The 18,328-nt window shown below is 68.1% G+C and overlaps 10 protein-coding genes and 2 non-coding genes across 12 annotated transcripts in view; 7 read left to right on the forward strand and 5 right to left on the reverse strand.

Moving 5' to 3' along the window:
• Window positions 1–576, reverse strand: part of V1510DRAFT_447994 (Orcokinin) — a gene marked incomplete at both ends in the record, with an annotated part of 976 nt that extends 400 nt beyond the window's left edge. Inside the window, one exon of the mRNA XM_066935762.1 lies at window positions 23–576. Within this exon, the coding sequence (XP_066789515.1) occupies window positions 23–576 (554 nt within the window). The remainder of the gene's footprint in view (window positions 1–22) is intronic.
• Window positions 577–1,973: 1,397 nt separating this feature from the next.
• On the forward strand, window positions 1,974–2,057 carry V1510DRAFT_t100. The gene has a single exon. It is a non-coding gene; the product is annotated as a tRNA-Trp (tRNA).
• An 81-nt stretch (window positions 2,058–2,138) lies between these two features.
• Window positions 2,139–2,637, forward strand: V1510DRAFT_415302 (actin depolymerizing protein; the record flags this gene model as incomplete). Its single annotated transcript, XM_066933568.1, has 3 exons — window positions 2,139–2,141; window positions 2,172–2,524; window positions 2,556–2,637. The coding sequence occupies 3 exons, from the start codon at window positions 2,139–2,141 to the stop codon at window positions 2,611–2,613; spliced, it is 414 nt and encodes a 137-aa protein (XP_066789516.1). The 3' UTR covers window positions 2,614–2,637.
• Window positions 2,638–3,665: 1,028 nt separating this feature from the next.
• On the forward strand, window positions 3,666–6,650 carry V1510DRAFT_363929 (fungal-specific transcription factor domain-containing protein; the record flags this gene model as incomplete). The annotated part of the gene is made up of 5 exons (XM_066931162.1): window positions 3,666–4,159; window positions 4,619–5,461; window positions 5,591–5,774; window positions 6,024–6,448; window positions 6,545–6,650. 5 exons carry the CDS (start codon window positions 3,666–3,668, stop codon window positions 6,648–6,650), a joined length of 2,052 nt encoding a protein of 683 aa, XP_066789517.1.
• Window positions 6,651–8,475: 1,825 nt separating this feature from the next.
• On the forward strand, window positions 8,476–9,212 carry V1510DRAFT_425779 (ras family-domain-containing protein; the record flags this gene model as incomplete). Its single annotated transcript, XM_066935139.1, has 2 exons — window positions 8,476–8,484; window positions 8,595–9,212. The coding sequence occupies 2 exons, from the start codon at window positions 8,476–8,478 to the stop codon at window positions 9,210–9,212; spliced, it is 627 nt and encodes a 208-aa protein (XP_066789518.1).
• A 188-nt stretch (window positions 9,213–9,400) lies between these two features.
• V1510DRAFT_402552 (class I glutamine amidotransferase-like protein) lies at window positions 9,401–10,180 on the reverse strand (the record flags this gene model as incomplete). The annotated part of the gene is made up of 1 exon (XM_066932114.1): window positions 9,401–10,180. One exon carries the CDS (start codon window positions 10,178–10,180, stop codon window positions 9,401–9,403), a length of 780 nt encoding a protein of 259 aa, XP_066789519.1.
• A 288-nt stretch (window positions 10,181–10,468) lies between these two features.
• V1510DRAFT_t101 lies at window positions 10,469–10,576 on the forward strand. Its single transcript has one exon. It is a non-coding gene; the product is annotated as a tRNA-Arg (tRNA).
• Window positions 10,577–10,998: 422 nt separating this feature from the next.
• Window positions 10,999–12,746, reverse strand: V1510DRAFT_364031 (autophagy protein Apg9-domain-containing protein; the record flags this gene model as incomplete). The annotated part of the gene is made up of 2 exons (XM_066931170.1): window positions 10,999–11,791; window positions 11,821–12,746. 2 exons carry the CDS (start codon window positions 12,744–12,746, stop codon window positions 10,999–11,001), a joined length of 1,719 nt encoding a protein of 572 aa, XP_066789520.1.
• Window positions 12,747–12,987: 241 nt separating this feature from the next.
• V1510DRAFT_415315 (uncharacterized protein) lies at window positions 12,988–13,837 on the reverse strand. Its single transcript, XM_066933569.1, has one exon. The coding sequence runs from the start codon at window positions 13,760–13,762 to the stop codon at window positions 13,109–13,111; it is 654 nt and encodes a 217-aa protein (XP_066789521.1). The 5' UTR covers window positions 13,763–13,837; the 3' UTR covers window positions 12,988–13,108.
• V1510DRAFT_415318 (oligomeric Golgi complex subunit 6) lies at window positions 13,399–15,932 on the forward strand. The gene is made up of 3 exons (XM_066933570.1): window positions 13,399–13,769; window positions 13,825–14,153; window positions 14,185–15,932. Exons 2-3 carry the CDS (start codon window positions 13,869–13,871, stop codon window positions 15,895–15,897), a joined length of 1,998 nt encoding a protein of 665 aa, XP_066789522.1. The 5' UTR covers window positions 13,399–13,769; window positions 13,825–13,868; the 3' UTR covers window positions 15,898–15,932.
• V1510DRAFT_433774 (uncharacterized protein) lies at window positions 15,927–16,793 on the reverse strand (the record flags this gene model as incomplete). Its single annotated transcript, XM_066935524.1, has 1 exon — window positions 15,927–16,793. A coding segment is annotated over one exon (867 nt), but the record flags the coding sequence as incomplete, so codon positions are not given.
• A 225-nt stretch (window positions 16,794–17,018) lies between these two features.
• On the forward strand, window positions 17,019–18,249 carry V1510DRAFT_415320 (uncharacterized protein). Its single transcript, XM_066933571.1, has one exon. The coding sequence runs from the start codon at window positions 17,024–17,026 to the stop codon at window positions 17,891–17,893; it is 870 nt and encodes a 289-aa protein (XP_066789524.1). The 5' UTR covers window positions 17,019–17,023; the 3' UTR covers window positions 17,894–18,249.
• Window positions 18,250–18,328: the final 79 nt, after the last annotated feature.

Raw genomic sequence — 18,328 nt, forward strand, 5'->3', positions numbered from 1 at the left:
CGAGTTGTTGTCGTCGCCGTACGACGACTTCTTGGAGCCGTACGAGTCAGAGTTGTTGTCATTGTTGCCGTAGGACGACGAGTTGTTGTCATCACCGTACGACGACTTCTTCGAGCCGTACGAGTCAGAGTCATTGTCATTGTTGCCGTACGAGGACGAGTTGTTGTCGTTACCGTACGAGGACGATTTGTTGTCGTTGCCATACGAGGACGAGTTGTTGTCATCACCGTACGACGACTTCTTGGAGCCGTACGAGTCAGAGTCGTTGTCGTTGTTACCGTACGAGGACGAGTTGTTGTCGTCGCCGTACGACGACTTCTTGGAGCCGTACGAGTCAGAGTTGTTGTCATTGTTGCCGTAGGACGACGAGTTGTTGTCATCACCATACGACGACTTCTTCGAGCCGTACGAGTCAGAGTCGTTGTTGCCGTACGTGTTGCTGTTGTTGTCGTTGCCGTAGGACGACGCGTTGTTGCCGTACGAGTTCTCGTTGCCGTACGAGTCGCTGTCGCGACCGCGGCCCGAGCCGTACGAGTCGCTGTTGTTGTTGTCGTCAGAACCTCCGAAGAAAGACATTGTATAGTAGGCTTAATAAGTCAAAGCGATGCCGATCAGAGCGGGCTCGGTGCCGGTATTTATGCTACTCAGAGCCCGGGCGGCAGTCGCTTAAGACAGGTCTACGGCGTCAGCTGCTCTCGGTTCCATTCCGTTCTACGGTCTTCATGCGACGCTATCACTCGGCCCTCGTGGGCGCATGGCGTTTCCCCTCGCGAGGGCCGCCGCTAGCTCGCAACTAACAGCCCGGACCGGCTGGCTGCGGCAGCCCAGGTGCCGCCCAGGTGCCGCCCAGTCGGCCAGACTTGGCCCTACGTGGAAGCCCACAGCCGCTTGCCCGTGCGGCCAATTGCGCAATTGATCTGCTACCGCTCCCCACGTGCATTTGCCAATTGAGGAGATGTCTGTGACAGACTGCACATATTCGCGCAGAGCCTGCGGCCGGACCTAGCCCACGAGTGCGGGCCATTGTCGGCAGACAGTCTTGCCGGAAGCCGTGCTGCCGCTGCTGCCGGTCGCAGCCACCAGTCTAAGAAACACGTAGCCACCTGGCAGCAGCTGCCGCAATGTGCGGCTAACCTGGGTTGCAATCTCGCCAGATCGCGCTATTGCGGAAGGAGCGGTGCGGTGCCGTTCGGCACCGCAGTCGCTTCCGTTGGCCCCGCGCGCCCGCAGCTACCAATGCGCCCGCCTACTGACTGCCCAGACGATGGGGCCTTCCATTGCAGTCACGACAACGCCAGGACGTGCGGTGCCTGGATGCTGCGCTGCGTTTGCAGCTCTGAAACGGCTTCCCCGCAGGCCGCGGCGGCCGCGCCGTGAGCCGTACGCCCACTAGGCTACCAAGCCGCACATGCGCCGTACATGCGCCGCACCAATCCCTGTGGTGGCTTCGGGCGGTCGATCTTTATACTAGCCTGTTAGGGTAGAGTAACTGCGCTGTTCATGGCGGCTGCAGGCCCCTGGCTGCGCCGCATCTAAGGCAAGTGCGATCGCGCCAGATCGCGTCTGGCGGCAGCCAGCGGACGTACGCGCCAGCGGCACCGGCGGCGGGCCGCAACGGCCATGTGCTGGCTTGCCCACGCCGGCCGGGCGGCGAGTGCCGCCAGGAAGCGGCCAGACCCAGGGCTCTGTACCTGCCAAGGCCTGAAACTGCTAGCGGATCGGAGTGCAGATGCTAAAGGAAGACACCACGTTACTGGAGCTTACCCGGGCGGGCTATGCCTTCTGACGTAACGCCCACGGCGATCGCAGCAGCGTCAGCCGCTTGGCTGCGCGGTCGCTTCGGGGCGGTGCGGCGGGCGTGCAGGCGTACGTGCACTGGCAGGAGATCTGGAGCGGCGGAGAGGCGACGCGCAGGAGTACATCACGTGTTTCGCGACCACATGGCTGCTAGTTCAGCCTCAGTTTGTAGTTGAGATGCGGTGGCTCAATGGTAGAGCTTTCGACTCCAGTGTAAGCCGGATATCGAAGGGTTGCAGGTTCAATTCCTGTCCGTGTCATTTTTATTATTGACTGCAGCTAAATCACGTGACTGAACCCTCTTCTCGCCGCGCCGCCGCCCATGCCGGCCCACACCGACCATGGTAAGTCCGTCCGGGGCGCCGCTGACCCAGGCCTCGCTCTACACGATCCCGCCAACGACGGCGGACGTCGTCAAGAAGCTGCGCTTCGCAAGCGCCCGCGCAAACAATCCCGAGAGCCAGATATTCGAGATCGACCGGACGTCGCACGCAATCGTTCCGCAGGCGCCGGGCGACAAGTTCCAGACGATCGACGACCTGGCCGACGCGCTGCCGCCAAACTCGCCGCGATACATCCTGTTGTCGTACCCGATGACCCGCGCAGACGGCCGCAAGTCTTCGCCGTTCGTCATGCTCTACTACTTGCCTGAGACCGCGACCCAGCAGGCTAAAATGCTCTACGCCGGCGCGGTCGAGATCTTCCGCTCGGCGGCGGGCGTGTCCCAGTACGTTGGCATGGCGGCCATGCTGACCCAGGCTCATCGAGATCGAGGAGGACGAGGACCTGCAGACCATTGCCGACCAGATCCGTTAGACAATACATCGGTCTGCTGCGAAACTGCGCTGCACGTGACGCGCCAGCCACGTAGCCACCGCGCCGCGCCGCGTGCGGCTCATGTGCCGCCCGCGGCAGGCCCAAGCCGCACAGCGTGCGGCGCTAGCTCCCGCGGGGTACGCCGCATGCCGCGCGGCGCCCCGCACCCCCCACACGAGCCGCACAGCCGGTGTGCGCCACACCCTCCGTTCCGCGCTCACCCGGCCGGCCGAGCTCCGGCCTCGGTCCGCGCTCCTCCGAGCCTAGAATCTGGCGGCCGGCCCCGGCCACGCACCGCGGTTTCTGCTAGCCGGCCTTGGCTGTATTTGCCTTGCCACTCCTATCCAGGTGCCCGGGCGCTTAACCGAACCTGAGCCGCACCCACCACGTGAGTCTCAATTACCCTCCCGCGCCTCCCCCAACTTTGCTGCCCCTCGCCCAACCTGGAGCCCCGCAAACTGGAGGTGGTAGAATTAATCCGGAGCGTACAGCAGTGCTTGTTACCAGATCGCACCCAGCACGGCTGACTGGCCGCCAGAACCTGTGACGGTGTACAGAGGTAAGAATCGGCGGTGACAGTAGTCTGCCGGGGCCGCGCGCCGTGCCGGGCGGTCGTCGCTGCGGGGAGACGCATCGAATCTGGCGGCATGCCCTCGGAATTGGCGTCGTTCGCAACAACTAGCTGCTGCAGCGCCCCTCCAAGCCGGCAGTGGTCTAGGCGGCCGGCCGGGCGTGCGCGTCGACGGCGGCGTCTGTCCGGGCGCTGGCACTGGCGTCGTGCAGGCGCAGGTGTCGTCCCGGCCGGCCACCGTTGGGCTCGCCAGTGCCCACACCGCCGCGATCTGTCTGCGTCGTTGTCGGACCCGCTGACCGCAGAACCGTCCTACGCCGTGCCTCTCCGACCCTAGCCAGCGGCGCCTTCGCCCGTCGGCCCGGCAGCTCTCCGCCCTGGCCTAGAGTACGAGCCGGGCATCCTCTGTTTCGCACGCCTGTGCGCCGCCATGTCCGTCGCCGGCAGAGTCGACGTGCCTGCCGCGTCTGACAACGTGGCCATGGCCTCCATTGGCTTCGCGGGCGCCGCGGACGGACGCAACCGGCGCAAGCTTGGCCCGACCGACGAGCAGTCCAAGCGACGCCGAATCAGCCGGGCCTGCGACCAGTGCAACCAACTGCGCACCAAGTGCGACGGCAAGCAGCCGTGCCAGCACTGTATTGAGTTTTCGCTGCGGTGCGAGTACATCCGGGTGCGCAAGAAGCGCGGCAAGGCCAGCAAGCGCGACCGTACGCTGGCCGCGCAGCTCGAGGGGACCGAGCGCGACGAAACGGACGCGGATGCGGACGCCGAAGCTGCCGACGGCCCGCCCGAGCCGCCCATCGACATGGCGCCGGCTGCGCGGCCGATCGCCGCCCCTGCACCGCCCCCGCCCGGGATCACTGTGGCGGTGGCCGACGTCCCCAAAGACCACGACCACGCCCCCGCACGCAGCACCTTCACCAACCCGATGGAGCTACACGAGCTGTCAAGCGGGCTGTCAACGTCGCCAGCGTCGTCCGTGTCGATACACTCCGGCAACTCTCTGTCGCCGTCGTCGCAGATGCAGCTGCTCCAGCAAAACTCGTTCGCGAACCTTTCGGCCGTGGTCAACTCGGCGGCCGCGCGCTCGCCGCGCCAGCAGATGTCGCCGCTGACGCGGTTCATGGCGTCGCCGTCCACGGCGGCGAACCTGTTTGGGGTCGTCGACGACGACGGCGGCGATATCCACCACGATATCCACCAGTCGGCGACGTCCTGGTACTCGTCCATGGTCGCGCCCGGGCAGGGCGACCTGGCCGAGTACATGGCACACAACAACGACGCGGACGGTGCGTTCCCGTCGCTCGTCAGCCAGCAGATGCGGCCGCCGGACCGCGGCGTGCCGTTCAACGGCGCGCTGGACGGCGGCCGCGACTTTGCGGTTCCCCGGCGGCCAGTCCTCAACGGCCACGCGCCTCCGCCGGTCGCCAGCACAGTGCACAGCGTTCACCGGCCGGCACCGCGGGCGCGGCCGCCGCGGCCGCAGTCGCCCGAGAACGCGTCGCCGCAGGACGGGCTCGGCAACCGGCGGCCGCGGTCGAACAGCGTCGACACGGGCAGCACGTCTGGGCTGAGCTCGAACGGCAGCACGACCGAGCTGCGGTACCCGATCCTGAACGACATCAAGGGCCTGCTGCACAACGTCATTCCGACGTCGCTGGCCTGCGAGCTGCTCGAGTCGTATTTTGAGACCAACAACCTGTACCGGCTGGCGAGCATTCTGCGCAGGTGCTCGCTGCTGCACCGGACCAAGCCGCGCAAGACGTCGCCGGCGCTGCTGCTGTCTGTGCTGCTCTCGGCCGCCTACAGCTGCGAGAGCCCGCTGATGACAAGCAAGCCGAGCTCGCGGCAGGAGATCATCAGCAAGCTCACCGACCTCACGGTCAGTGCGCTCAAGCCGCTGGTGCACACGACCGCCGGCGAGGGCACGCTCGACGACGTCATGACGTACGTGCATCTCGGCACGGTCACGTCGGCCTCCGAGTTCAAGGGCACGTCGCTGCGCTGGTGGCACGCCGGCTGGACGCTGGCGCAGGAGCTCAAGCTCAACGCCGAGGCGCCCGAGCTGCCCGAGGAGGAGCGCGAGGAGCGCCGCCGCACGTGGTGGCTGCTCTACATCGTCGACCGCCACCTGGGCCTGTGCTACAACCGGCCGCTGGCGTTTCTGGACTCGCAGTCGATGGAAATCTACCGGCCGATGGGCTCGGACGACCTGTGGAACTCGTCCGAGCCGCTCGTGTCGGCGCACGACGCGCCGCCGGGCGACACCAGCGCGTACAACTCGCCGGCAGACATGTACAACGAGTACGAGTACGGCAGCCTGGAGGCGCATGCCGGCTCCGGCCCCAGCGGCGGCAGCAACGGCAGCAGCAGCGAGCGCGCCCGGGCCAACGTGCTCTACAGCCGGCGGATCAAGGGCGTGAGCTACGAGATCACCGGGCCTGGCCTGTTTGGCTTCTTTCTGCCGCTGATGTCGCTGCTGGGCGGCATCGTCGAGGTGCACCATCTGGAGCATAACCCGACGCTGCAGCTGAGCGGCGCGCTCAACGAAATGCGCAAGCATCTCGGCAGCTGCATCGGCATCTTTGTGAACTCGCTCAACGAGTGGAAAGCGGCCGCCAGCGGCAGCAAGGCCGACACCGCCGACGGCGAGAGCAGTTTCGACACGGTCGCGCTCAACATGGCGCTCGGGGTCGACATGGACCTGAGCATGGACATGACCATGGGCATGGGCATGGACGTGGGCATGGACATGCTCGACCGCACACGCACGCACGGCAAAGACGCGTCGGTGAGCACGGCCCAGCTCGGCCGGCTGGCCGAAAAGCTGCAGAAGGCGGCCAAGTCGTCGTGGTCAGGCTACGACAACGTCTGGATCGACTACGCCGAGGAGCTCGTGAGCGTGCTCAAGATCCTCCTGGCGGGCTACTGGGACCCGCTCGACCTGCTGTACTCGCCGAGCATGGTGCTGTCGTCGCGGCCGTTTATCGCGAGCACAGCGGACGCGCTTGTGGCGGCCAAGGCGCTCGACCGGATCCTGTGCTGGGACCCCGAGCTTGTGCTGATGCCGTTCTTCTTTGCGATCTACCTCTTTCTCGGCAGCACGATCCTGCTCAAGATCGTGGACACACTCAAGACCGAGGCCGGCCAGGAGGTGGGCGAGGCGTGCGAGACGATCGTGCGGGCGCACGAGGTGTGCATCGTCACGCTCAACACCGAGTACCAGCGCAACTTCCGGCGGGTGATGCGGGGCGCGCTGCAGTCGATCAACGCGACGCGCGGGGGCCGCACGGCGGCCGCGACGGAGTCTATTCTACAGATCCTGGCGTCGAGCCAGGAGCGGATGCTGCTGCTGAGCACGTCGGAGCCGCACCAAGGCGACATGGACGAGGGCCGGCGGCGGCGGCGGCAGCTGCTGTCGCTGTACCGGTGGTCGCGGGGCGGAACCGGGCTGGCGGTGTAGAGCAGGCCAGGGACGATGTTTGTCCGGATCGGCGCGTGTAGGATAGCAAATGTACGATAGCAGGGTCGGGACGATCAGCGGGTGGGTAGAGGACGCACATGGCGGCGCGGCCGCGCGGACCAACGACCGAGAGTCGGGGCTGGGCTAGGTGCCGAGGACCAGCGCGGCGGCGCGGCTGCGGGCCAGCGCGTTCGGCTGCACGCCAAGGCACTAGATGCATTGATCCCGCGGGCTGGGTCGGCTAGTGGCACCGTGGCACGGATGGCTCGTAACGTTGCGGCGTGTGGCAGGCGCGCCACGGCGCCTGGCGTACGCTGCGTCCTGCTGGTCCGGTCGGCGTGCAGCAGCGCGGCTAGGGCGCATAGACGGGTCCACCCGCGGCGGCCGGCGCGGCGCGGCGCAGCACGCCCCTGGGCCCAGCACGCCGGCCGGAGCGCCGGGCGGACGAGATAGGCAGGATGGACACGGCGGGCCCGCCGGGCTGGGACGCCGGCTGCAGGGGGCGCGGCGGGTCGGGGCGCCCGGCGCGCTGGAACCGCCCCGACCCGGCGAACACCCTTGTGGCGGCAGCCACACGCCAGCGTCCGCGGCGTAGCCCGCAGGACGGCGCGGCCGCGCCCGCTAGCCGCGGCAGGCGCCCACCGGCCCGCTCTCCGCCGGCAGCCGGCCACGCGGACTCGCGTCGACCCGCAGTCGCCGACCCACAGCGGCCGGCGGCCGGACCAGGCCTGCGCCGATCGCTGCCGATCCGCGTGCGGCAATTGCCGCGGCCGCGTGCTGCTGCCGCGTGCCGCGCGCCGCGACACCGCGCACCGCGCCGCCGCCGACGCGCCGCCCGATTCGGCAGCACTGTGCAAACCACCGCGACTGGCTGGACCCGCTAGCTCCATTAAGCGAGTGCTATGGTTTGTTCTACTTCCTAAACCGGAACAGAGGCGGGTGATATACACGATCTGAGAGCTCATCCTAAATTCAGCCACCGTCGTGGAGCTGGCTGGCCCGGTTCAGCCTAGCGCGCCCGCCGAGGCTCTTGCCGGCGGACGAGGGGCGCCGGCAGGAGACAGCGGCGCCACGGGCCGCGGCCTGCGTTGACACGGCTGTGGCGCGGACCGCCGCACGCGGGTGCACCGCCACAATGCACGCAGTAACGATTGCCGCACCGCCACACCAGCCGCGCCGCATGGCCGCCCGAGCCGCCGCAGCCCCACGCTATCGCCCGCCCAGCCACATGGCGCCACAGCCCCGCCTCCCTCAGCCTCGTCGCCGCGTTCATGCGATCCTCACCCTCGCTTGGACGGATATTACCCGGTTTCCCCATTGGGCATTTTCGCATTATCTAGATATTACATCCGTCGTGCAGTCTTTTCCTTCCTTCCAGTCTCCTCAGTCATCCGGTCTTGCACGAGCAACGGGAAATCCATTCCTATCGGCTCGGCGACAGCAGCACAGAAGCGACGAATCGTGCGTCCAGAGACGCACGCAGAGGTGAGTGCGACGACGGGCGGGGCCGGCCGACGGGCCGCAAAATTTGCGGCCGCGGCAGCGCGGCCGCGCGGCGGCCGGCCGCCGCGCCGTCGCGGCCGTCGCGCGCGGCGGCCCCGTGTGCGTGGGCACGGCTGACGGCCAGATTGAGCGGGCAGCGACGACCGAGTGCGGCGCGTCCCCTGACGGCAGCGATCGAGCGGCCATCGATCGAGCCCAGACGACCCCGTCCCCGAGCTCGGCCCGCGGTCCGAGCGAGCCGGTGTGGGCGTGAGCGGCGTCCCTGCGCGGTTCCGTGCAATTAGCGTGTCGGCGTGCGTGCCGAGTGAGCAACACAGCCAAGATGTCCAAGGTGAGTGCGCGCGCGAGTCGGCCGTGGACGTGCTGACACAGGCGCACCGCGCCACGGCTGCGGCCGGCCCCGGCGGCCCGCGCAGCCAATTGGCGCCGCGCCAGGTGCAGTCACAATTTCTTCGAGAATACAAGCTCGTCGTCGTCGGCGGCGGCGGCGTCGGCAAGTCGGCGCTCACCATCCAGCTCATCCAGAGCCACTTTGTGGACGAGTACGACCCCACGATCGAGGACTCGTACCGCAAGCAGTGCGTGATCGACAACGAGGTGGCGCTGCTGGACGTGCTAGACACGGCCGGCCAGGAGGAGTACTCGGCCATGCGGGAACAGTACATGCGCACGGGCGAGGGCTTCCTGCTCGTGTACTCGATCGCGTCGCGCTCGTCGTTCGAGGAGATCGCGCTGTTCCAGCAGCAGATCCTGCGCGTCAAAGATAAAGACTACTTCCCGATCATCGTCGTCGGCAACAAGTGCGACCTAGAAACCGAGCGCCAGGTGTCCCAGCAGGAGGGCAAGCAGCTCGCCAAGAACTTCCAGTGCAAATTCATCGAGACGTCGGCCAAGCAGCGCGTCAACGTCGACGAGGCGTTCTACAACCTGGTCCGGGAGATCCGGACGTACAACAAGGACCACGGCGCCAACCCGAGCGCGGGCGGCCCCGGCGCCAACGCGAGCGACAAGGCCCAGGGCCGGTCAGAAAAGAGCGCGGGCTGCTGTATTATTGTCTAATTTTGATGTCGTTCACGTGTGCCTTCCATCCTGTTTGTCCGCGGGCCGGTCCGCCGCCCGCCGACGTTTTGCCCTGTCTTTTTGTTCGTGTCATCTTCTTTTTGAAACAATGGCGTGGTGCGGTTCTTGGTTAAGCAGTACATTAGCTCGTGTTCACCATGTGCATTTATTTAATGGGACCAGTTTCTCTACGCCTGCGCGCGGAGCAGAAAGTCCGCGACGACACGCTGGCCGACGTACGGGCCGTGGTCGCGCACGCGCGTGCGCGCGATGGCGTCGTCCGCGGTCGCGTCGTCGACGTCGCCCTTCTGCCGGACGATCTCCGAGAGGCTCTCGGTGACGTCGCCGGAGAACTCGGGGTGGCCCTGGAACGTGAGCAGCTTGTCGGCGCGGTAGAGGCCCTGGACGGGCGACGTGGGCGAGCTCGCGATGACGTCCACGCCGGGCGGCGCGCGGTCGACGTGGTCCTGGTGCATCTCGTGCAGGACCAGGCCGCCGGCGGCGGCCGGGAACAGCGCCTGGCCGGCCGGCGAGAGCTCCAGCGTCGTCGCCGACAGCTCCCAGCCCAGCGGGTTCTTGACGACCGACCCGCCGAGCGCGCGCGCGACGATCTGGTGGCCGAAGCAGATGCCCACGATGCGCACATGGGCGTTCGCCGGGTTCGTGGCCAGCTCGCGCACGTAGTCCAGCAGGTGCAGGATCCAGTCGTCGTCGGCGTGGGCGTCTGCGCGCGAGCCTGTGATCAGCACGCCGTCGATGGCGGCCGGGTCCGGGTACTTTGCGGGCGCGCGGCGGACGTCAAAGGACGGCATGGCGATGCGATCCGCGGCGTCGGCGCGGCCGACCCACTGCGTCACGAGCTCGCGCATGCTGCCCTCCACGGTCTGCATTTCCGGGTCGGTCTCGAGCACCGCCAGCGTGAACTTGCGCGCGGGCGCCTCGGCGCCGGGCTGCGCGATCGAGGGCATGGTGGTTGCGAGGTCGATGCCGGTCCAGGGCGGCGCCTAGCGCCTTTATACGCCGTATGCGCCTGCTTGCTGGCGGATGCCAACGGCGCGCGCGGCGGCCGGCCGCGCGGCGACGCCGGCGGGCTTGGCCGAGGGGTAGCACGCGGCAAGTGCGTGATCTGGCGTCGCGCGGGCGGGCGTGGGCGTGATCTGGCCACGGGCTGGGCGCCGATGTCGGGGCCGCGGCCAGCGCACAGCCGCACGGGGGCGGTACATAAGCGCATTGCGTCACAGAACTGCTATACTTTGGCTCCATTGGCCCAATGGTAAGGCGTCCGCCTCCTACCGAGCGTCGTGTCACGTGGCGCGACTTGCGAAGTTAGCGGAAGATTGCGGGTTCGAGTCCCGTGTGGAGTGAATTTTTCGGTTCACACCCCGCTGCTTTTTGCGCCACGCGCGGCTGCGATGGCGCACACCGCGTGGCCGGTCGATTTGCTCGCCACCGGTGCGGCCGGCCACGGCGACCGCGCCAACGGCGACTCCGCCGAGCGACAGCCCCGCCAAGCTGCGGGCTCGACCGCCGGCGCCACGGCGCGCAGCGGGGTCGCCTGGCCGGCCGGCGGCGCCTGGAGTCGCCGCCAGAGCTCACCCGCCACAGCGGCGCCACAACGGCAGCACGTCCGCTGCCGCGGCCGCCAAGGTTGCAACTGACGGACGCCACGGGACCAAGCGAGTCTTGGCGCGCGGGGCGGCCGCCAGCAGCCGCCGTCGGCAGCCGTCGGCAGCCGTCGGCGCCCAATCACAGCCCTCAAAGAGCCAACGCCGTTGCTATATATACATCAGAACTGGTGCGTGCTCTTGGCCCGCCGCCGCGGCTCCGGCCGCTTGCTGAAGTCAAAGACCGCAAAACAGCACACGTAGCCGATGCCGTCCACGTACAGCGAGCACTCGCGGAAAAAGTCCACAATGCGCTCGCACGAGTTCGGCAGCGAAAACCACAGCACAAACGGCGTCAGGATGATGGACGCGATCTCCTGGAACAGGATTACGATCTTCAGCGAGTAGAACTTGCAGAACTCCAGCTTGACCTCGTCGGTGTGCAGCTTGCCGTGCCACTCGGGCGGCAGGTAGTGCGTGAACTCGGCGACGTAGCGCAGGTTGGCCTCCGGGTCGAACACAAGCGTCTCCTCGGGGATCAGGCCGCGCGACACGGCCAGGATGGTGCCGAAGATGCCGATGTAGAACAGCACGGTCCGGTCCGGCGTGATCTCGAAGCCCAGAAACAGGTCCGGGTCGATGACGGAGGCGATGCCGAGCACCGCCGCAAACGAGCCCGCCACGAACGCCACAAAGCCCGAGATCTGCGCCGTCTTTTCCTTCGGGAACTGGTCCACGTACCGCGACGCCGGGTAGTAGCTCAGGTTCAGGCGCCGCCGGAACAGGTCGTACAGCTCGTTGTACTCGCGGAACTTCCACTCGGCCATGCGCGTGTACTGGCGCGAGCCGATGGTGCCCGGGTTGCGGTGGTACTCCTCGAAGTAGCGGAAGAAGTAGAGCAGGAACAGGTAGATCATGATGAACGGCGCGAAGATGATGTTGATCACGCCCGCCAGCAGGAACCGGCGCCGGAGGCTGGGTCAGCGGGCCCGGCGCGCACTTACCCCTCGGCCAAGGCCTTCTTGTGTGTGTCGCGCAGGAACGCGGACCGGACCTGGCCCTGGTCGTTGAAGACGTAGTCCATGATGCACAGGCTCAGGTTCCACTCCAGGCTCTTGGTCAGCCACTGCGAGCCGTGCAGGAACGGCAGCGGGATGCTCAGGTCCAGCACGTTCTTGTTGAGCAGCGCGATGAAGTAGTTCTCCTTGCGCATGATCCGGTTGGCGATGTCGTGCTCGCCCATGCGCTGCTTGGTCACGTAGCCGGTGTACTGCCGGCGGATCGCGTTGGACGTGATCGGGTTGTCGTCGCGCAGCAGCATGATCCGCTGGACGACGTGCTGCCACGAGATGGTCTGCATCTCGTCGTCGGTGATGTTGAGCAGGTGCCGGTAGAAGTTGCGCAGGTCGAACAGCCGGCGGAGGTCCGTGGCGTACTGGACGAGCTTGGCGAACCAGACGATCGACAGCACCCACAGCGCGAACGTCGAGAACGCCGAGAGCCGCGACATGCACTGCGGCACCTGGATCTCGCGCAGCGTGGTGCTCGACCGCACGCGCGAGTAGTCGATGCACGCGCCCAGGTACGTCGAGAACCCGACGACGAAGGCCAGCGTGGCCAGGTTGATCAGCCGCGAGAGCATGATGCTGGCGATGCCGTTGCCGATGTAGTACTCGTACACGTCCTGGAGGAAGTTGTCCAGGTTCTCGACGTTGGCCCACTTCCAGAGCGCGCGCTTGCGGGCGTCGACGACGCCCAGGCGGGCCTGGCGCAGCGCCTCGTCCGCGTCGTACCGCGGCGCGCTGTCGGCGAGCGACGGCGGCGCCGGGAGCTCGAGCGAGTCCGCGCCGGCGAGCGCGGGGTTGTACGACGACTCGAGCCGCACCCCGTGCGGCGCCGGCACGTCCGCCGGCGGCGCCGGCAGCTCCATCGGCGCCGGCGGCAGCGGGTACGACATCCCGGGGTGCCCGTAGAACGACTGCTTGGAGAACCGGAACGACATCTCGGCCGGCGACGGGTGCCAGAACTCCCCGCCGCGCCGGTACTTGGAGCTCGACCCCGACGCCCCGCCGGACGCCGCGCCGGGCCCCCACCCGGGCGACCGCGCGGACCCGCCCGCGGACGACGTGCTTGCGTCCGCCCGCGCGCCGGCCGGCTCGCGCCCGTCCCGCGGCTCCTTGCGGCCCTCGAACATGATCGACGCCGGCACGACGTCGTCCTCGTCCTCGGCGGCCTCGCCGCCGCCCGCACGCCCGTCTGCCGCCGCCCCGCGCTCCGCCGCCTCGCGCGCCATCAGCGGCTCGCCGGCCGCGCCCTCGCCGCTGTCCGCGCCGTACCCGGCGGGCTCGCCGTAGTTGGCCTCGATGTCCGGCTCCACATACCGGTTGTTGTCCTCCTGCTGCAGCGTCTGGTAGATCGAGCCCTGCCCAAACACCCGGAAGATGATGTCCTTGTTGGCCATGGCCATGATGCCTGGCCTGCGCCTGCGCCCGGCTGGCGGGCGGTCTCTGCCGGTCTCCGGCCGTCACGCGGCGTCTGCCCGCTCCCGGCCCTGGCTCGCGCCTCCGCGGCCTGCGGCTGCTCCTGGCTGCCTGCTGCGCTCGCTGCGCAGCTCGCTGTGTCGCCGCTGTCCGTCGGCGGCCTGGCGTGGTGGTGCGGGCGGTGCTGCTCGCTGGCGGTGCTGCTCGCTGGCTGCGCTTTGCCCTCGCGCTGCGCCCTCGCTGCGCTCGTGCGCCTGCTGTCGCCGTCCGCGTCTCCGCAAACAGCGCACAGTCGCCACGCGCTTTTGCTGCTCACGCGCTGTCCCGGATCGTGCGCTGGCTGGCCGTTCCGTCCGCTGTGCTCACGCTGCTTGGTGGCCGTGCAAACGCAAACGCGTGCTATCAAACATTCGCCCACGGCGCCTCCCATCACGCCCACGCACGCCCATCCGGCCATCCGCCCCATCCATCAGGTACGCATGGCCAGCGCCGTGGCATCCGGTCCGGCGCCGCTGACGCTTCCCGCAGACACCCGCACAGCCCGGCCCGCAGCGTCGCCGCGCGGATTGGCGATGGAAAAGGTGCGCCTGGACGAGGCCGACGAGGCGGGCGCCGCCAAGGCGCCCACGTCGCTGGCCGTGTCGAGCGCCGGCAAGTCGAACCTGCTGTCGATCAAGCTGTCGGAGATCCTGGCGACGACGTACGCCGATGGATCGATCAAGGAGGCGCTGGTGCTGCTCGGCGACCGCGTGCAGAACAACACGCCCGAGATGCGGCGGCAGTTCCGGGCCAACGTGGAGGCCGAGGTGATCGAGGCCAACGGGCAGGTGCTGGAGCAGTTCTCGAAGATGGCGCGGGTACGTGGGACGCGGGGCGCGCTGACGGCAGCAACTGGACGACATCTGGCAGACGCTGGCGACGATCACGACGGTGGTGGAGGACATGGGCGGGCAGATCGAGCGCAGCAAGGCGGACACGCGCGAGCTGTTTGTGTCGGAGGCGGCGCTGGCCGCGCAGCGGGACGACGTGCTGGTCGAGCAGCAGCTGCTGGACGCGTTCAAGGCGCACTTTGTGCTGAGCGAGCGCGAGGTGGACGCGCTGACGCTCTCCGGCGAGCCGGTGGACGGCGAGTTCTTCGCGCTGGTGCGGCGGGCGAAGCAGATCCACGAGGACTGCCAGGTGCTGCTCACGGACGAGGACCAGAGCCTGGGCCTGGAGATCATGGAGTCGGTGTCGCGGTCGCTGGACGCGGCGTACGACAAGCTGTTCCACTGGACCACGCGCGAGATCCGCGCGCTGTCGCTGGACGACCCGCAGATCCGGGTCAGCCTGCGGCGGGCGCTGGGGCTGCTGGCCGAGCGGCCGTCGCTGTTCCAGGTGTGCCTGGACGCGCTGTCGGAGCTGCGCCAGAAGGTGATCCTGCGCGAGTTCCTGTCGGCGCTGACGGACGGCGCCAAGCCGATCGAGCTGTACGCGTACGACTCGTTCCGGTACGTGGGCGACATGCTGGCGTGGGCGCACGCGGCGGCCGCGGGCGAGCGCGAGGCGCTCGAGCTGCTCTTCGACGCCGACGCGGGCGACATCGCCGCGGGCCTGGCCGAGGCCGTGGCGAGCGAGCCGTGGCAGGACACGCTCGACGTGCGCCGCACGGTCAACACGCTGGTCGACCGCAACCTGCACCTGGTCTGCAAGCCGCTCAAGGTGCGCATCGACCAGACGCTGGCCGGCAGCGCGCGCTCGACCGTGGCCTACCAGATCATGAGCCTGCTCCAGTTCTACAAGACCGTCTTCCGCAAGGTCCTGGACGACGACGCCGAGCTGCTGGCCGTGCTGCAGACGCTGGCCCAGTCCGCCCTGAACCAGTTCCACCGCAACCTGCGCGAGCAGCTCTACGCCATGCAGACCAGCCTGCCCGACGTCCCCGCCGACCTCCAGCCGCCGTTCTTCCTGCACGACGCGCTCGCCGAGATGCGCACCCTCATGGCCTCGTACGACACCTCCATCACCGGCCAGGCCGACGACCGCGACGACGAGTTCGCGGCCATCGTCGAGGAGGCCCTGGACCCGTACCTCACGTGCTGCCTGACCATGGCCGACGCCGGCCGCCTGGACCCGACCGCCAAGGCCATCTACATGACCAACTGCTTCGACGCGGTCCAGACGACGCTCCGGCTCTTTGCGTTCACCCGCCTCAAGCAGGACGAGTACGCCGGCCACATGGACGCCCACTTCGGCACCCTCGTTGCCGCCCTGCACGCCAAGTTCCTGGCCGACTCGCACCTCCAGCGCCCGCTCGAGGCCCTGCGCGCCAAGCCCGCCGAGGTCGACCTCGCGTCCGTGCCCGAGTTCGCGTCCGAGAAGATCACCCAGCTGTCGATCGCGCTCGACGACTTCCTGCCCTCGGCGCTCATGGACGCCCAGACGTTCCTGGGCCGGCTGTCCATCCCCCGGCTCGTCACGCGCGTCATCCAGGACGCGTCCGCGCGCTTTGTCAAGGACTTTGCCGACGTCGAGGCCGCCATCGTGGCCTCCATCGAGTTCCCGCGCACTCTCTTCCCGCGCACGGTCGCCGAAGTCAAGGTTCTGCTTGTCATCGACTGAGTTTTGGATAGAATGCATAGACTAGTACATCACTGCGCCTTGGCCCGCTTGCGCGTCGGCGTGGGCGACGTGGGGAACGCCACCGCGTACTCGCGCGACCGCACCGTCGCGGCCGAGACGCCCTCGGCCGAGCCCGGCGCGCCCGGCGCGCCCGCGTCGCCGGTCGGCGTGGTCGGCGTGGTCGGCTCCGGCTCCGGCTCGGCCGGCGACGGCACGTGCCGCAGCGCGGGCGCCGGCGACGCGGGCGGCGACGGCGGCAGCTCCAGCGGCAGCGCTGGCAGCAGCGGCGATCCGGGGCCGGCGCCGGCGCCGGCGCTGGCCCGGCGGCTCGGCGTTTGCACGTCCCACACGGCGCTCTCGAGGTCGCGGTGAGCCCGGGACCGGCCCGGCGCGCGCCGTCGCGGCAGCGGGCCGGCTGCCAGACGCATATCCGTAGGCGACTCCATCACACGTGGACAAAGGGTCCGGTTCAGGTGAATTTGGCCGAAGGGCGCGTGTTGGTCACAAGCGCGACGCGATCTACGGACGGGTAACTGAGCCGCACGGCGCGGTGGCGGACTGACGTGGCGGCACTGCGCGCGCTGCGAGCGTCTGCGGCTGGGCGTGAGGCGATCTGTGAGAGGGCGGCGGCAGGCTGCTCGGGTGGAGCTGTGGCGGGCTGACAGAAGCGGTGAGCCGCGAGCAACGGCATGAGCCGCATGAGCCGCATGAGCCGCATGGCGTATGCCGCACGAGCGCCGCACGCTCAATTGAGCCGCACGCCCAATTGAGCCGCACGCCCAATTGAGCCGCACAAGCCGCATGGTGCGGCTCGAACCGCTGAGCCGCACTGAGCCAGCGCGTCCGTTTGAGCCGCACGAGCCGCACGAGCCGCGCAGATTGGTCGCCTCAATTGAGCCGCGCCGGCGCTCCGCCTTGAAAGCCGCGGCTGCCGAATGCCTGCAGGCTGCCCAGTGCCCGCAGGCTGTCCAGTGCCCGCAGGCCGCCCGCCTGACGAGGGGTCGCCGTCGGGAGCTTCCGGCACAGACACCGTTGGGCAGCAGCGAGCGCGGAGGCTCGTTGCACCGCCTCCCCGCACCCGCACGAGCCACAACCCCGCCGCGGGAGGACAGCTGGCTCGAGCCGCATGCGGCCGTGCGGCGCTCTGATCGCCCTGCCGGCCGGGCCGGCCGCATCCAGCGTCGCACATACCACGCCGATCGGCCGTTACCCACCCGACGATCCGATAGCGTATGGAGGGCTCGGGGCAACTCTCCGCGCTACCCCACATCGCAATCGCGCAAGTGGGCGTGACCGCGCCCACAATTGCTTTCGGCAGGCGCGACGCTGTCCGGGGGCCATGCGCTCATACCCTAACCCTTCTTCCGAATCTAATGTCCCAACGGGGAACGATCAGTCAACGCGCCGGGCCGCGCTCCCACGACCGTTTGCACGATCGCCGTTAGATGACGCGATCGCCGTTGCAGATCTGACGACGCTTCCGGCGGCCGCGGGCTATAAAGGCGGCTGGTTTGCCGGGGTGGAAGCCATCAATCAAACAATCAAACAATCTACTCAATCAACATGTCTAAGTTCCAGGATATCAAGAACACTGTCAAGGACAAGATGGGCGGCAACAAGAACGAGATGGGCAAGAACGTCCAGCAGCAGGGCGAGCAGTACGCCAACGACGGCTTCGACCGCCTCTCGGGCCAGCAGCAGTCCGGCCTCGGCTCCAACACGGACTCGTACGGCCAGCAGCAGAGCTACGGCCAGGGCCAGAACGTGGACTCGGCCTACCAGTCGCAGGCCACGGGCCGCACCGGCGGCCCCGACCAGTACGGCTCGCAGACGCAGGCCTCGGGCCGCGGCGCCTCGGGTCGTGACCAGTACTCGACTCAGTCGGGCACCACCCAGTCGGGCACTACTCAGACCCGCAACGCCCAGGGCCAGCCCGGCTCGGGCTGGGGACACGAGTCCCAGACCACTGGCCGCTCGGCTGGCTCGAACGACCTGACGTCGGACGACTACACGTCGGGCCAGACCCAGGGCCTCGGCCAGCAGGCTGGCTCGGGCTACCAGACCCAGTCGGCCGGCCAGGGCTTTGAGCAGCGCCAGACCCGCGGCCAGACCCAGTCGCAGGGCCAGCGCGGCCTCGACTCGACCACCCAGGGTGGCCGCCAGTCGGGCTACGACAACGACCTGCAGTCCTCGCAGTTCGACCGTGGCACCGAGCACCAGGGCCACGACTCGATCCTGGACAAGGCCAAGAGCGCTGTTGGCATGAAGTAAACGAGCCGCTTGACGCGATTCGCTACTAGCTAGTTCAATGAAAGACTCCGGTCGTAAAATCACATCATTGCGGTCGTGAAATTCGCGACCCGGGCGGCCATATGTTTGGCCGCCGGCGGCGGCGTTACCTCAGCGCCGAGACGGCTATACGTATGGCCGC

The sequence above is a fragment of the Dipodascopsis tothii genome (genome assembly GCF_038497935.1).
Source record: "Dipodascopsis tothii strain CBS 759.85 unplaced genomic scaffold V1510scaffold_11, whole genome shotgun sequence".
Lineage (NCBI taxonomy): Eukaryota > Fungi > Ascomycota > Lipomycetes > Lipomycetales > Lipomycetaceae > Neoaidaea > Neoaidaea tothii.

Coding starts and splice junctions, on each gene's coding strand:
- V1510DRAFT_415315 (XM_066933569.1), bottom strand. CDS start 13,762: ATGGGGCGGATGGCCGGATGGGCGTGCGTGGGCGTGATGGGAGGCGCC.
- V1510DRAFT_415318 (XM_066933570.1), top strand. CDS start 13,869: ATGGAAAAGGTGCGCCTGGACGAGGCCGACGAGGCGGGCGCCGCCAAG. Junction 14,154..14,184: donor AGTTCTCGAAGATGGCGCGG/GTACGTGGGACG, acceptor CGCTGACGGCAG/CAACTGGACGACATCTGGCA.
- V1510DRAFT_415320 (XM_066933571.1), top strand. CDS start 17,024: ATGCGGCCGTGCGGCGCTCTGATCGCCCTGCCGGCCGGGCCGGCCGCA.